Here is a 17,517-nt window from a genome sequence, read left to right as displayed (position 1 = left end):
AATTTCCCTTCTGAAAAAGATGTTTTAAAATAAATGTGAATAAGATGAGCTTTTTAATTATATGGACTGTTTATCAGGCTTCTCATAGAGCCAGGCCCAGCCCAGCCATTTGGAAGCTCACATCCTGACAAAGCCCACAAGAATTAGGTTGGTACCTTTGGTTAATCTTTCCAGTTCTCCTCACTTCCTACTTCCACACCACTGCCACCTTGATTCTGAAGAATCCCAAAGAGTATGTGCCATATGCACATATGGGCATCTCAGGCCTGAACTACTACAATTATGAACCTCAGTGCTGTAGCAAGGCAGGCAGGCATGTGGACCAGTAGTCTATGATATCACTCACATTTTTCAATTTATGACACTCTTCAATCTCCTCTTCTCTAAATAACTACAGAAGCCTTACAACAGGTGCTGTTAGGACAACAAGAGAATAACCAGCCAAGTGTCACATGCCCAGGGCAGGGTGGCCAGGCCCTTGTACAGAGACCTGGCAGAAGAGGCTCTGCAAGAGAATAGCCCCTGACTGCTATCACTACTGCTTCTGGAGGGTCTCCAATGTGTTCCCACACATGTGGGATTTCTAGATTAGGAACAGGAGAATCACAATTCTGGAGGAGAAATCTGCTATTTGGCTGCTGAACACATATGGCTAACCAGGAAGGAGGTAATCAGGAAATTAGGCTCTCAGACATAAACACCTCATCTGAGAGCTGCAGGTCTGGCCAACCCAGAAGCTTCCTGCTGTAACAACTCACTATTGGGGTTGGGTGGACACTGCAGTGTGAAGTACAGACAAGTAGGGTTGAAAGGAAAGGGACATTTATGATTGCCAGGAGTTTGGGGGTGATAAAACTAGGATAAGCCATCCCTGTTTTGTGCCAGGAGAGGTCAGGGAAGGGGGAGAGACCTCCCTCTTGAGCTCAAACAATAGTAGAGCTTTTAAACTTAGGACCCAGTAGTATTATCAGTGTGGGAATTAAAGGCCATCTTGAGTTAAACAGGCTCCTAGAGGCCAGCTGCACAGCTCTTTAGGTTGCCTTGAAAGACACATTTATATAAGTTTATATTGCTTTCCTGCTAGGAAGTTAGAAGAGAGAAAAGAGAAGCTGAAAACTGCTTTTTGCCTTTAGGGAATGGGAGAGATGATTGCTGAGTGCTTTTTAGCTTAGATTTTCTGGAAGGTAAACAGTTTCAAGCTGCAAGCCTCTCTCTAGCTCACCTTGAACAATGCCCAACGAAGCTCACCCAAGGCTGCTGCAGACCACTTCTTTGTTCTCTAGTAATACACCACTGGGGCCAGGTTCATAACTCTGGGCCTAGGAACACCCCTGTTTCCCCAGCTAGAGGCCTGGGACTAGATAAATGATTTCAAACAGCAGGGTGGAGAAGCAGCCCAATAAGAGTACAACATTTATGTTTTTAAAAATCCTGGGAGTCTACTTTTTTTAATTTAAATGAAAAAGGTTCTGCTACTAGAAAAATACGTTTGAAAGCCATTAGACTCTATCACTCTTGCCCACAGCCCAATCTCCACTCTGCCTGGGTTGCAGGGCCATGTGAGCTCCCTGGCTCACACCAGCAGACTGTGCTGCATGGGTAGAGTTTGTGAATGGCTCATGTGACCAGTGTGCCAGGCCCTGTGCCAAGCACTGGGAGCACAACATCAGCCATGGTCTCAATCTTCAGAGAACTTACTGTTTAGTCCATGGGTTCAAATTATCAAACAAATAAATGTAGAACTGTACCTGTGATCAATGCAATGAAGATGACATAAATGGTGGTATGAGAGAATGTAGCAGGATCTGACCTGGACTGGGTGTCAGGGAAGGCTTCCCAAGGGCCTGGTCCTCCTGGGATTAAATTATCTGGGTCAGGTATCTTGAGGAGTGATCTTTTGTTATCTCAAAAGCCCATGGGAAAGGTTGGCAGGCAAACTTAGAGTCTTCCTAATGAAGCACAGAAGTACCAAGACCTGGGCACAGAAACCCACCTTTAATCAACAGATTTAAGGAAACATTCAGCTATGGCAAAGATACAGGGGCACTTTCCACATTAAAATACATTTTCCTGGCCAGGCGTGGTGGCTCACCCTTGTAATCCCAGCACTCTGGGAGGCCAATGTAGGCAGATCATTTGAACTCAGGAGTTCAAGACCAGCCTGAGCAAGAGTGAGACCCTGTCTCTACTAAAAAAATAGAAAGAAATTAGCTGGAACAACAACAACAACAAAAATTAGCCAGGCATGGTGGTGCATGCCTGTAGTCCCAGCTACTCAGGAGGCTAAGGCAGGAGGATCGCTTGAGCCCAGGAGTTTGAGGTTGCTGTGAGCTAGGCTGATGCCATGGCACTCTAGCCCACAGAGTGAGACCCTGACTCAAAACAAAACAAAACATTTTCCTGAACTGAGGAATAAAATATATCTAGGCCCAATCCTCTCCCCTTTAACAAATTTATGGCAAAGCTTAAGAATGAAATTGAAGGCCGGGGGCTGTGGCTCACGCCTGTAATCCTAGCTCTTGGGAGGCCGAGGCGGGCAGATTGCTCAAGGTCAGGAGTTCAAAACCAGCCTGAGCAAGAGCGAGACCCCATCTCTACTATAAATAGAAAGAGAAATTAATTGGCCAACTGATATATATATATAAAAAAAATTAGCCGGGCATGGTGGCGCATGCCTGTAGTCCCAGCTACTTGGTAGGCTGAGGCAGGAGGATCGCTTGAGCCCAGGAGTTTGAGGTTGCTGTGAGCTAGGCTGACGCCACGGCACTCACTCTAGCCTGGGCAACAAAGCGAGACTGTCTAAAATAAAAAAAAAAAAAAAAAAAGAATGAAATTGAAGGTGGGGAACAAGATGAAAAAAAAGGTCAGACCAAAGTAGAAAACAAGATACCACAGAAAGAATTGTGGTATGAATAGTATACCTCTGGGCTGGGTGCGGTGGTTCATGTCTATAATCCTAGCACTCTGGGAGGCCAAGGCGGGTGGATTGCTCGAGGTCAGGAGTTCAAAACCAGCCTGAGCAAGAGCGAGACCCCATCTCTACTATAAATAGAAAGAAATTAATTGGTCAACTAGTATATATAGAAAAAATTAGCCAGGCATGGTGGCGCATGCCTGGAGTCCCAGCTACTCGGGAGGCTGAGGCAGTAGGATTGCTTGAGCCCAGGAGTTTGAGGTTGCTGTGAGCTAGGCTGACGCCACGACACTCACTCTAGCCTGGGCAACAAAGCAAGACTGTGTCTCAAAAAAAAAAAAAAAGTATACCTCTGGAGGGTAAGTCTAATACTTAATTTTAGGAAAAACTAGTAAGAATGAGGGTAATCAACAATCTCTATGGCTTCAGAAGTGAGGTAAAAACAGAATGCTCTAACAGGGAGAGGGAAATGCAATTTTGCTTACAGCACTAAGATACTAAGATGTAGTGGGATGTAACCAAGCTACCATGCCTTAATGTTCCTCAGTTTCTTTAATTGAAAATGAAGATGTTACATGGATCAGTGGCTCTCAATACTTAGCTTGCATCAGAATCACCTGCCAGGCTTATTCAGACATAGAGATTCAGCAGGCCTGGAGTGGGACCTGAGATTTCTAACAAGGTCCCAGGTGATGCTGATACTGCTGGTGCAGGGACAGCACTCTTGAGAACTGCTGGACTAGACACTCTCCATGGCCTTTGCAGGCCTGATATTTCAATCATTTTATGCCTGTGAAAGCCAGAAGAAAATACAATACTACTGATGGTCTGAAAAGTTTGAGAATATGCCATATATATCCTTCTACCTGCAAATCTGTGTCAGTGTTGCATAGCTCAGTTTTGCTTTCCTGTCCTTATGACTCACCTTTCATGATGTTTAGCATGGTGGCTCATGCCTGTAATCCTAGCACTCTGGAAGGCTGAGGTGGGCGGATTGCTCAAGGTCAGGAGTTCGAAACCAGCCTGAGCAAGACCCTGCCTCTACTAAAAATAGAAACTAATTGACCAACAAAAAAATATATATACAAAAAATTAGCCGGGCATGGTGGTGCATGCCTGTAGTCCCAGCTACTCCGGAGGCTGAGGCAGCAGGATTGCTTGAGCCCAGGAGACTGAAGTTGCTGTGAGCTAGGCTGACGCCATGGCACTCACTCTAGCCTGGGCAACAGGAGCTCACACCAGGAGCAATCCTCCTGCCTCAGCCTCCCAAGTAGCTGGGACTACAGGCATACACCATCATGCCCGGATAATTTTTTATATATATATTTTAGTTAACCAATTAATTTCTTTCTATTTTTAGTAAAGACGGGCTCTCACTCTTACTCAGGCTTGTTTCAAACTCCTGACCTTGAGTGATCCACCTGCCTTGGCCTCCCAGAGTGTTAGGATTACAGGTGTGATCCACCATGTCCGGCCCCTAATTCCTTGTTTATTATGAGTCATCATGGGTCTCATCATATGCAGGATGTCCACCCAGAATGCTGTGAGCCTGCCCGACTCTGTGTGCCCTGGCTGGGTTCTGGCAGGAAGGAAGGTTTGCTGACTGTGGTGGCTGCTTTGGGATCCTGGGCACCCCTGTGATGCCTCTGGAAATGCCCTTGTGATCTGAAGGAGGCTGAGGCAGGAGGACTGCTTGAGGCCAGGAGTTTGAGACCAGCCTGGGCAACATAGTAAGACCCTATCTCTTAAAACATGAAAAAAATTAGCTGGTCATGGTGGTGTGCCCGGAGGTTGAGGCAAGAGAATCACTTGAGTCCAGGAGTTCGAGGCTACAGTAAGCTATGATCGTGCCACTGCACTCCAGCCTAGGTGACAGAAAGAGACTTCATCTCTTAAAAAAAAAAAAAGGAGGCTGGGCGGATGCCTGTAATCCTAGCACTCTGGGAGGCCGAGGCAGGCAGATTGCTCGAGGTCAGGAGTTCGAAACCAGCCTGAGCAAGAGCGAGACCCCGGTCTCTACTATAAAAATAGAAAGAAATTAATTGGCCAACTAATATATATATATATATATCAAAAATTAGCCAGGCATGGTGGCGCATACCTGTGGTCCCAGCTACTCAGGACGCTGAGGTAGTAGGATTGCTTGAGCCCAGGAGTTTGTGGTTGCTGTGAGCTAGGCTGACGCCACGGCACTCACTAGCCTGGGCAACAAAGTGGAACTCTGTCTCAAAAAAAAAAAAAAAAAAAAAAAAAAAGTGATATTGTGTGTAAGCAACCATGTAAGAACAAGACTAGCTGCTAGTGTAAAGATGCTGTGCCAACGAAGTGCTTATGCCATGTGGGTTTGTTTATATGCAAGGAATAAACTACTTCCTGAATTATTAATTTAATTATATCATTATAAATTATCCTTATACGGAGCCTTGGGAGCCCATTTCTAATTACAGAACACCGTTAAGTCAGGTCGTCTGTAACCCAGGGACTGTCTGTACTCTCACACATATATAAAGAGATTCATGCATGGTAACACAAAGTTGGGTAGAATGGCATTGAGAGTCTTTTGGGATATTGACTCTGAGGACTTTTAAATACATTGCATTTTTATAACTATCGATACTTGTGCCTGTCCTGTTCTCCATCTGACCAGCTGAACAGTTATAAAAGAATCAGATACTTTCAGAGCTTCTTCTTTTTTTTTTGAGACAGTATTCCACTCTGTGGCCCGAGATATAGAGTGCCGTGGCACCAGCCTAGCTCACAGCAACCTCAAACTCCTGGGCTCAAGCGATCCTCCTGCCTCAGCCTTCTGAGTAGCTGAGACTATAGGCATGTGCCACCACACCCGGTTACTTTTTTCTATTTTTTGTAGAGATGGAGTCCCACTCTTCCTCAGGCTGGTCTTGAACTCCTGACCTCAAGCAATCCTCCCACCCCGGCCTGCCAAGGCTAGAATTATAGGCATGAGCCACCATGCCGCCTGGCCTGAGAATCCTACTATTTTTAATTTTAATTTAATTTTATTTATTTAAGACAGGGTCTAGCTTTGTTCCCCAAGCTAGAGTATAGTGGTGCAATCATAGCTCACTGCAGCCTTGAATTCCTATGCTCAAGTGATCCTCCTGCCTCAGCCTCTTAAGTAGCTGGGACTACAGGTTTGTGCTACTGCACCTGGATAGTTTTTTCTACTTTTTGTAGAAACAGGGCCTCACTGTGTTGCTCAGGCTGGTCTTTAACTCCTGGGTTCAAGTGATCCTTCTGCCTTGGCCTCCAAAAGTGCTGGGATTACAGGTGTGAGCCACTGCACCTAGCCTGAGTATCCTAGTATTTTAAAAAATGAACTTGGGCAAATCTGGTCTGTTTGGGAAAACATGAAAGCCAGATCTTTCCTTGTAATATAACCCCAGTGACTTTCTTGGTCTGTACATAGAGGACAGTTATCTACCATCCTGGAAAGGCTGAGTGGGGCAGGAATTGATACCTCCATTTCACAGGGGCCCACTGATGCTGAGAGGGACAGAAATAGGACCGTAAGTGGGGCCTGATGCCAAGGTCAGTCTGGTGCACTGACTATAGCAGTTAACACACTCATACTCATAGGCCCTGGGAAGAGTGGAGTTCTCCTGGTCTTTGCTACAAGTGTTGAAGTCAAGTCAGAATTCTCACTAAAAAAAGTGAAAGCACACTGGGAGTGAACCATATGGTCACAATAGGTCCTCCTGACTACTTTAGGGCCCGAGTGGGTAGTGCCCAGGGCAGGTCCTGCTGACACAGGCTTTCTCAGCCCTGCCAGCATGGCCCTGAGATCACATACCTGCAAGAACAGACCAAAGACCCTCATATTCATATCCTCCTCCTACATACAGCAGAGATACAGAGAGAAGACTGATAGCCCTGCCTTGCCAAGGGCTGGTACACAAGATTCCAGAAGCCCCTGGCCATCCCTGCTCCTTTCTGTTTATGTGACCCAAAGTCCACCATTTTCCCATACCAATAACTAGAAAACAGCAGGCTTGTTGCCAAAGAACCCTCTTACCTCCTGCATGGATTGGAAAGGATATCTGTGTGTATCCTAAATTCAGGAAGAAGACTGAGAGCCTCCGGAGCTCTCTGGACACACCTTACCTCTCCAGCCTGCATTCATGCCACAAGGGATGGCAAGAAGTCAGGTTACCAGTGGCTTGATTCCCCTTGAACCAACCCTCTGCTCAAGTGTTGACTTAGGTCTACTTTGAAATTTAATCTGGAGTCACCATCTGCCCTCCCAAGAATCTGGTGACCAATGAATAGCTCCAATGTCACATATCAAAACAAGCCATCTATATTTTTTGTCCAAAATTTACATCCTCCAAATTGCCAACCAGACAGACTCAAGTTCTTGGTTATTTCAATGAACATTTAACCTTCCCAACCCACTGGGCCAGAGATGAAAGATAACCTCTTATGGTAGTCCTCAGACAAGGGAGAGATAAGTAGCAGAGCCCTGGGTCCTCCAACACAGTAGTGGCCAGGAAGAATGGTGATCAACCTCATGGCACCAGGACCTTAACCCAGGGATCTCTGACTACATCATATAGACACATGGCTCCTATTACCTTACACAAAACAATTACTCTATCAATTAATTATACGCTGAATTGTTACTTAAGTCTTCTGTCATGTTATTTCTAGTTTCCTCAATCGGACTGTGAAATCTGAAGGCAGGGAGGGCTCCAATCTAACACAGGTTTGAATGTCCAGAATGACATCAGGACAGTGACTAACATACAGGAGCCATTAAAAAACATGGCTGGGTATGATGGCTCACACCTCTAATCCTAGTACTTCAGGAAGCTGAGGTGGGAGTATTGCTTAAGCCCAGGAGTTCAAGACCAGCGTGAGCAAGAGCAAGACCCCATCTCTACAAAAAAACCAGAAAAATCAGCCAGGTGCAGTGGCATATACCTGTACTCCCAGCTACTTAGGAGGCTGAGGCAGTAGGATCGCTTGAGCTCAGGAGTTTGAGGTTGCAGTGAGCTATCATGCCACCGTACTCTAGCCTGGGTAACAGAATGAGACCCTATCTACAAAGGAAAAAAATTACTGGCTGAATGTTTACTGGTTTATTTACCTACAAAATTAGGTTATGGTTTACATAAGATGAATTTGTCTACTGTTGACAGGAAAGAGAAGCCCAACAGGAAATGCAGGAGAACAGCTCAGCAAGCCATGCCCAGCCAGGGACAGGAGGTCACTGAGTCCAAGCTTCCCAAGGGAGTGGAGATGTAATGTGAGCAAGCTGTCCATGGATCCTGGCAGGGAAGCCCAGCGCTGTCAGAGCCTTCCTGCCCTCTGGCAATACAAGATTGCAGTTAGGCAGGAAGGGTGTATGCTCACTATAGTCAAGGACTGACAAAACATGGGAAATGGCAGCCTTGCTACACAGCCTCTCCTTCCTGTGGTGCTGGCGTGCCACAGCAATAGAACAAACATGTCAATCACAATCCATTCCCCAGTGTCTAGGTCTCTGAACTCTGACTTCACAGAGGCAAACTTTACATTGCCTGAAATATAACCATCTCCAGGCCTTTGAAGTCATCTCTTAAGAGTGTTCCCTGGCCGGGCGCTGTGGCTCACGCCTGTAATCCTAGCTCTTGGGAGGCCGAGGCGGGTGGATTGCTCAAGGTCAGGAGTTCAAAACCAGCCTGAGCAAGAGCGAGACCCCGTCTCTACTATAAATAGAAAGAAATCAATTGGCCAACTGATATATATATAAAAAATTAGCCGGGCATGGTGGCACATGCCTGTAGTCCCAGCTACCAGGGAGGCTGAGGCAGAAGGATCGCTCGAGCCCAGGAGTTTGAGGTTGCTGTGAGCTAGGCTGACGCCACGGCACTCACTCTAGCCTGGGCAACAAAAGCGAGACTCTGTCTCAAAAAAAAAAAAAAAAAAAAAAAAAAAAAAAAGAGTGTTCCCTTAATTTCTTCCCAATAGTTTACTAATAGGTGGTGGAGGAAGGCTGAGTCGTTTTCCTTGCACAGCTGTAAGAAGCCCCCAATGAGCCTTTCCCCAGTATTGCTGCACAGGTGAGTGGTATCTCAAGTACTACTACTTGCACATGCGAGCCCAAGAAGGGACGGACACCCAGGCACACCGGAGTACAACAACCCTCAGAGGACTGTCGAGAGGGACACAATCTGCCCCTGCCACAGCCTGCCAGTCATACCTAGAGCCTTCACAGATATCTGCCGGGTGAGTGGAGGGGGGATGTTGATGCACACCAGATCCACGTCTTGATGCAGCAAGACATCATCAGTTTGGCTGGTGTAGAAGGTGATGTTCATCTCCTCAGCAAGCTGCTTCGCCTCCTCCTCAGTCTTCCCCCACAGGGCCTCAACGGTGAACCCTTCTGCCCTCAGCAGTGGGACCAGAACCCGGGCAGAGCTGCCAGTCCCAAAGACGCCCACTCCTGGCAGCATCTTCATCCCGGCCTCTGTCTTCACCAACTCATCTCCTCACAAGAGCCTCCAGCATGGATACGACCTTCCCACAGTCCTGGTCAGACATGACTCCTAGAACAGCAAGCATTATACTGGTTATTAGTAGAAGGCACACTCGGCTGTGGCTACTTTCTTGGCTTATTTAGAAGCAAGAAGTTCTCTGCCAGAAAAATACAAATGAAATACTGCTCAAAAATGAAAAGCTGCAGAATCTTTCTCCATAGAGACTTAAGGATACCAGCAGTATCATCTATTGCAGGGGTCCTCAAACTTTTTAAACAGGGGGCCAGTTCACTGTCCCTCAGACCGTTGGAGGGCCGTACTATAGTTTTAAAAAACTATGAATAAATTCCTACACACACTGCACATCTTATTTTGAAGTAAAAAAACAAATGGGCAGGCCGGGCGCGGTGGCTCACGCCTGTAATCCTAGCACTCTGGGAGGCCGAGGCGGGCGGATTGCTCAAGGTCAGGAGTTCAAAACCAGCCTGAGCGAGACCCCGTCTCTACCATAAAAATAGAAAGAAATTAATTGGCCAACTAATATATATATATATAAAAATCAGCCGGGCATGGTGGCTTGTGCCTGTAGTCCCAGCTACTCGGGAGGCTGAGGCAGGAGGATCGCTTGAGCCCAGGAGTTTGAGGTTGCTGTGAGCTAGGCTGATGCCACGGCACTCACTCTAGCCTAGGCAAGAAAGTGAGACTCTGTCTCAAAAAAAACAAAAAAAAAAAACAAAAAAAAAAAACAAATGGGCAAAAACACCCGCATGTGGCCTGCAGGCCGTAGTTTGAGGATGCCTGATCTATTGGAACTCAGAGAAGGAGGAAAAAATGAAAAATGGGTAACGCTGGGTTTAAATCCCTGTTCTGCTACTTAATTTTCTATGTAACTCAGGTCAAACCATTTAACCTTCAGGGCCTTAACTGTAAAATAAGGGGAGTGATTAATCTTTAAAGTTCCTTCTTGCTATAAAAGTTCATGATTTCATGATATGACAAAGAGTGGAAAACAAAAACCAGTATAAGAGAAAAGAGAAAGAACTATCTAATTAAAAGTTTTGCCGGGCGTGGTGGCTCACGCCTGTAATCCTAGCACTCTGGGAGGCCGAGGCGGGTGGATTGCTCGAGGTCAGGAGTTCGAAACCAGCCTGAGCAAGAGCGAGACCCCGTCTCTACTATAAATAGAAAGAAATTAATTGGCCAACTAATATATATAGAAAAAAATGAGCCGGGCATGGTGGCGCATGCCTGTAGTCCCAGCTACTTGGGAGGCTGAGGCAGGAGGATTGCTTGAGCCCAGGAGTTTGAGGTTGCTATGAGCTAGGCTGACGCCATAGCACTCACTCTAGCCTGGGCAACAAAGCGAGACTCTGTCTCAAAAAAAAAAAAAAAAAAAAAAAAAAAGTTTTATAGTAGCAAGCATAGGAAAATGTTCACTAGAAAAAAATATCAAAAAAATTTTTTTTCAACTACCAAACTGGCTAAGAGAAAATGGATACTCAAATGATTTTTTTTTTGTATAAAGATATTCATTATAGCATTGAATATCATAGTGAAAACCTAGAAGACAATCTAGATGTCCAATAAAAGTAATGGGTTAGATAAATAATACTATGAAGCCACTGAAAACCATGAGGCAGAAGGCACTCAATGACTTGAACGACATTCACCATATATTTATTAAAAAGGGGAAAAGAAATAATATTTGAAGTAGCTTCTTTTAAAAAAGCATGTAAAAGAAGTACATAGATATGACAATATACAGGGACATCTATATTTACAATATATCTGTAAACATAACTCTACATAACAGTAAAGCGACCAGAATATACTTGAATTTAATGATGATTACTCAGGTTGATGGGCTTATGGATGATTTTTATTGTCATCTTTATATATATATATTTTTTTTTTTTTTTTTTTTTTTTGAGACAGAGTCTCGCTTTGTTATCCAGGCTAGAGTGAGTGCCGTGGCGTCAGCCTAGCTCACAGCAACCTCAATCTCCTGGGCTCAAGCAATCCTCCTGCCTCAGCCTCCCAAGTAGCTGGGACTACAGGCATGCGCCACCATGCCCGGCTAATTTTTTATATATATATCAGTTGGCCAATTAATTTCTTTCTATTTATAGTAGAGACGGGGTCTCACTCTTGCTCAGGCTGGTTTTGAACTCCTGACCTTGAGCAATCCGCCCGCCTCGGCCTCCCAAGAGCTAGGATTACAGGCGTGAGCCACAGCGCCCGGCCATCTTTATATATATTATTTGAACTCTGCCAAGTTTTCTACAATACATATGTCTCATTGTGGAGCTTTTCTTCTGATCACAAGAGTTATAAAATGAAATAAAGAACAAAACTAGGCCAGGCGTGGTGGCTTATGCCTGTAATCCTAGCACTCTGGGAGGCTGAAGTGGAAGGATCACCTGAGGTCAGGAGTTTGAGAACAGCCTGAGGAAGAATGAGATCCCATCTCTACAAAAAACAGAAAAAATTAGCTGGGCAACTAAAAATGGGAAAAATTAGCCAGGCATGGTGACACAGCCAGGCATGGTGACACATGCCTGTAGTCTCAGCCACTTAGGAGGCTGAGGCAGGAGAATCACTTGAACCCAGTAAGGTTGCTGTGACCCAGGCTGATGCCATGGCACTTCTGTCGGGCAACAGAGTGAGACTCTGTCTCAAAAACAAACAAAAGCCCTTTGCTTGGGATCAGGGTCATGTGGGAAAACCAAGATGAGATTTAGGTATGTCCAGAATATAAAGGTTCCCTAATACAGCACTTTCCTCAGCTAAACTGGTGATCTCCACCCACTCTGACTATATTAAGTCACTGGTGACCCTAGACCCACTGAATTGGACTGGAGGAATGAGGCCATGTCACCAGCATTTTCTTTTTATAAAATTAAATCTAATTTTTTTTTTTTTTAACACAGAGTCTCGCTTTGTTGTCCAGGCTAGAGTGAGTGCCATGGCGTCAGCCTAGCTCACAGCAACCTCAATCTCCTGGGCTCATGCAATCCTGCTGCCTCAGCCTCCCAATTAGCTGGGACTACAGGAATGTGCCACCATGCCTGGCTAATTTTTTGTATATATATTTTTAGTTGGTCAGTTAATTTCTTTCTATTTTTAGTAGAGACGGGGTCTCGCTCAGGCTGGTTTCAAACTCCTGACCTTGAGCAATCCGCCCGCCTCGGCCTCCCAGAGTGCTAGGATTACAGGCGTGAGCCACCATGCCTGGCCTCATGCTTAACCATTTTTAAGTGTATAGTTCAGTGTGCTAAGTACATTCATCCCCCTCACCTCCCCAAGACAGAGTCTAACTCTGTTGCCCAGGCTAGAGTGCAGTGGCGTCATCATAACTCACTGCAACCTCAAACTCCTGGGTTCAAACAATCCTCCTACCTCAGCCTCCCAAGTAGCTGAGAATACAGGCACGCACCATGACACCCAGCTAATTTTTCTATTTTTGTAGAGACAGAGTCTTGATCTTGCTTAGGCTGGTCTCGAACTACTGAGCTCAAGCAATCCTCCTGCTTCGGCCTCCCAGAGTACTAGGATTACAGGTGTCAGCCACTATGCCCGGCCCTAAGTACATTCATTTTGTTGTGCAACCATCACCACCATCTAGCTCCAGAACCTGTTCATCATCCCATACTGAAACTGTGGACCCACTGAACGCTAACTCCCATTTTCCCCTGGTAATGGTAACTAATGGTAACTCTGGTAACCACTATTCTGTCTGTCTCTGTGAATCTGACTATGCTAAGTCAGATTTCACATTATGAAATCATAGAATACTTGTCCTGTTGTGCTTTTTGAAAACTCACCACAATTCACCAATTTCAAGTGTATAACTCAATGGATTTTAGTATATTCAGAGTTGTGCAAACACCACCACAATCAATTTTAGAATATTCTCATCATCCCCCAACGAAACCCAGTATTTATTTAATGTCACTCCCTATACCTCCTCTGCCCCCAGGCCCTGACAACCACTGATCTACTTTCTGTCTCTATGATTTGTCTATTCTGGACACTTCATATCAATGGAATCATATGTGGTCTTTTCACTTGTTTTCCAGGTTCATCCATGTTATAGCATGTGTCATTTCTTTTTATTGCTAAATAATATCCTATTGTATGGATATAACACATTTATTTATCCATATATTGGTTAATGCCTATTTGAGTTATTTCCACTTTGTGCCGTCACAAATGTTAGAATATCCACCTAAGTTTTTGTATGTATGTTTTCATTTCTCTTGGATATATACCTAAGAGTAGAATTGCTAGGTCATATGCTAACTCCATGCATAACCATTTGAGAAACTGCCAGGCTGTTTTCCAAAGTGGCTGTACCATTTTACATTCCCACCAGGAATGTATGAGGGAGGTTCCAATTTCTCCATGTCCTTGTCAACACTTGTTGGCAAGGATTATCTGTCTTTTTAATTATAGCTACCCTAGTGGGTGTGAAGTGGTATCTTGAAGAGCTTCCCCCCCTTTTAAAATTAGAAGTCACATAAAAATTAAAAGTTTACATGAAATCAACCATTTTAAAGTGAAAAATCCAGTGGTATATTCACAAATGTTGTACAACTACTACCTCTATCTAGTTCCAAATGATTTTCATCACTTGGAAAGGAAACTCTATACCAATTAAGCAGTTGCTCCCCACTACCCCAGCCCCTGGTAATTACCCACCTTCATGGTCTCTATGGATTTACCTATTCTGCAGATTTCATATAAGTGGAATCATACCAAAAAAAAGTCACCTTTTGTCTTTGGCTTCTTTTACTTAGCATAATGTTTTTTGTTTTTACCTTATTTCTTTTAGAGACAGGGTCTTGTTATGTTGTCCAGGCTGAAATGCTGTGGCTATTCACAGGCACAATCATCACATACTACAGCCTCAAACTCCTGGGCTAAAACGATCCTCCTACCTCAGCCTCCCAAGTAGCTAGGACTACAAGTGCATGTAACTGTGCCTGGCTACTATAATGTTTTTGAGGTTTGTCCACATTCTGGCATGTATCATTCATTCCGTTTATGGCTGAAAAATATCCCCGTGTATCACATTTTGTTTATCCATTCATCTGTTGATTTGTTTTCCACCCTTTGGCTATTGTGGACAATGCTCCTATGGACATTTAAGTACCTGTATTTGTCTGAGTACCTGTTTTTAACTCTTTAAGATATAGGATTTGTGACTTGCAAAGATTTTTCTCCTAATTTGTGCATATCCTTCTTGATGGTATCCTTTGAAGCATAAAACTTAAACTTTAAAGAAGTCTAATTTAGTTCTTTTATAACTTGTAATTTTGATGTCATCTCTATGAAGGCTTTGCCTAACCCAAAGTCATGAAGATGTACTCTTGTATTTTCTCCTAAGAGTTTTATAGCTTTAGCTCTTACATTTAGGTCTATGATCTACTTTGAGTTGGTTTTGTATATGGTGTGAGGAAGGGGTCCAACTCCATTCTTCTACATGTGGTTATTCATCTGCTCCAATGCCATTTTTTTTTCTCTATCAACTCTTATACCTTTCTGAATCATTGTATTGTCTTGACATCTTTGTCTCAAATCAGTTTTACCATAAATATATGGGTTTATTTATAGACTGACAATTTTTTTTTTTTTTTGAGACAGAGTCTCGCTTTGTTGCTCAGGCTACAGTGAGTGCTGTGGCGTCAGCCTAGCTCACAGCAACCTCAAACTCCTGGGCTCAAGCGATCCTCCTGCCTCAGCCTCCCGAGTAGCTGGGACTACAGGCATGCGCCACCATGCCCGGCTCATTTTTTCTATATATATCAGTTGGCCAATTTTCTTTCTATTTCTACTAGAGACGGGGTCTCGCTCTTGCTCAGGCTGGTTTCGAACTCCTGACCTTGAGCAATCCGCCCGCCTCAGCCTCCCAGAGTGCTAGGATTACAGGCGTGAGCCACTGTGCCTGGCCTCCAACTTTGTTCTTTTTCAAGATTGTTTTGTCTGAGTCCCTTGCATTTCCCAATGAATTTCAGTATCACCTTATCAATATCTGCAAAAATGATAGCTGATTTTGGTTTTCTTTGTTGTTTTTTGTTGTTATTGTTTTATTTTTGTTTTTGAGACAGTCTTGCTCTGTTGCCCAGGGTAGAGTACAATGGCATGATCATAGCTCACAGCAATCTCAAACTCCTGGGCTTAACAGATCTTCCTGCCTCAGCCTCCTGAGTACCTGAGACTGCAGGTGCATGTACCACGCCTGGCTAATTTTTTCTATTTTTTGTAGAGACAGGGTCTTACTCTTGTTCAGGCTGGTCTTGAACTCCTGACCTCACACAATCCTCTTAACTTGGCTGCCCAGAGTGCTAGGATTATAGGCCAGAGCCATGATGCCTGGCTTAGAATTGTTTTCTTAATTTCAAGTTAAGCATCTCTTTTGCTTCTACTGTATACACAAACGTACTTGTGTCTACTAAATACACATCTATGTTAGGGGTTGGTTTGCCAGCATAGTCCAGTATAGCATCCTGTACTGCTCGATTCTATCTGAAGTACACCTGTGCCTTGTAAACCACTGAAATAAGCATGAGTTGGGCTGCTAGACCCCTGCCAGTTTCATGCCTCCTTTTGTCTCCATTCTTGGTGGCCGTGGAGGTTGGCTTGCCCCTGCACTCCTACCATTAGTGTTCTATTTTATCTTAACCATCTTTCTTTCTTTCTGGTGGTAAATAGTGTCTGTGGCCTCTCGGTCACCTTTCTTTCCTTTTCTACTTTCTCTCTCTCTCTCTTTCCTGATAATTCTTCTGCCCTCACAGGCTTCCCTTGGAAACAGGTCAGTCCCATAGTATCTTTTATAATTTTCATGTCTTGAACTCTTTTCAGCTATTTCAGTCACTTTCTGCATTTACAGTTTTTTTTTAATTGTTCACCGGTCATGCCTATTCTGGGGAGCTTGAGAGTGTCAAATTTGTAGCACTAGGTAAGTGAGATTCTGCTTAAGTTTTGTGGGTCATTAATTACCAACAGCTACAGGGCCAGGGGAGTGAGACATAGCTACCGTAAGCAAGGATGTCCATGTCCTCTCTAAATTAATGCCCAGGGCACACTTCCTTCCCTCTCACACTGCATTCCTTCTAACTCTAGTTAGAAGTGTGTATGTTTTAAGCATCAGTTGCTTAGAACACCAAATGGAGTAGAAGAATTTTTAATAACATCCATTTTACTGCCACTGACTCAAAGGGCAGCTTCATTAACACCCATAAAGGTGTATCAGCTGGTCCCTGAGGCAGCCAGATGGCATGAAACTAGGCAGGTTTGATGACTAGGTATTTCCTGCTCAAGCAGGCAGAGCTGGTTTTCCTTGTTTATTTCAATGGCTACCCTTTCTCACCCCTAAAAATTTCCCTACTTTGCCTCTAACATCCTTGCACATACCCTTCAGATGCCCCGAAGATCTCCATAAACCCAGTCCTGCCAAGCTCACATGCATTCCAGTCACTACATGCTGGTCAGGAATGAAGAGTGCCTTGGCAGGACTGGTTATAGGTAATTTGACAAGGCCCTAGGTTATGAGGAAGGCAGCACAGAGGTTAGAGGCATGGAATCTGTAGCCACCTTGCCTGGGTTCAAATCCTGGCTCCTCTGCTACTTACCAGCTAGATGATCTCAGGTAAGCCTCTTAAGAGTTCTGTGACTCCATTTCCTCATCTGTAAAATGGGAATAATTCTATCTATCTCATAGAGGAGTTAAGGACTAAATAAGTTAATATTTGTAAAGTATTTATTTAAAAAAATTTTATATACACTATGGAATACTATGTAATGCACTTATAATAACCTGTCCCATACTAAGTCACTACACAGGGTATCTTTTTTAAAAACAGGGTATTAGGCCGGGCGCGGTGGCTCACGCCTGTAATCCTAGCTCTTGGGAGGCCGAGGCGGGCGGATTGCTCAAGGTCAGGAGTTCAAAACCAGCCTGAGCAAGAGCAAGACCCCGTCTCTACTATAAAAATAGAAAGAAACTAATTGGCCAACTGATATATATATAAAAAAAAAAATTAGCCGGGCATGGTGGCGCATGCCTGTAGTCCCAGCTACTCGGGAGGCTGAGGCAGAAGGATCACTTGAGCCCAGGAGTTT

At 44.4% G+C, this 17,517-nt stretch overlaps 1 protein-coding gene across 1 annotated transcript in view; it reads right to left on the bottom strand.

Moving 5' to 3' along the window:
- GFOD2 (Gfo/Idh/MocA-like oxidoreductase domain containing 2) overlaps positions 1–17,517 on the bottom strand; it is a 43,879-nt gene that overhangs the window by 4,789 nt on the left and 21,573 nt on the right. The window contains exon 2 of the mRNA XM_012742561.2: positions 9,117–9,462. Within this exon, the coding sequence (XP_012598015.1) occupies positions 9,117–9,375 (259 nt within the window). The 5' untranslated portion in view covers positions 9,376–9,462. The remainder of the gene's footprint in view (positions 1–9,116; positions 9,463–17,517) is intronic.

Source organism: Microcebus murinus, chromosome 20 (genome assembly GCF_040939455.1).
Source record: "Microcebus murinus isolate Inina chromosome 20, M.murinus_Inina_mat1.0, whole genome shotgun sequence".
NCBI lineage: Eukaryota > Metazoa > Chordata > Mammalia > Primates > Cheirogaleidae > Microcebus > Microcebus murinus.
This window is presented reverse-complemented; position numbering and strand designations above follow the sequence as displayed.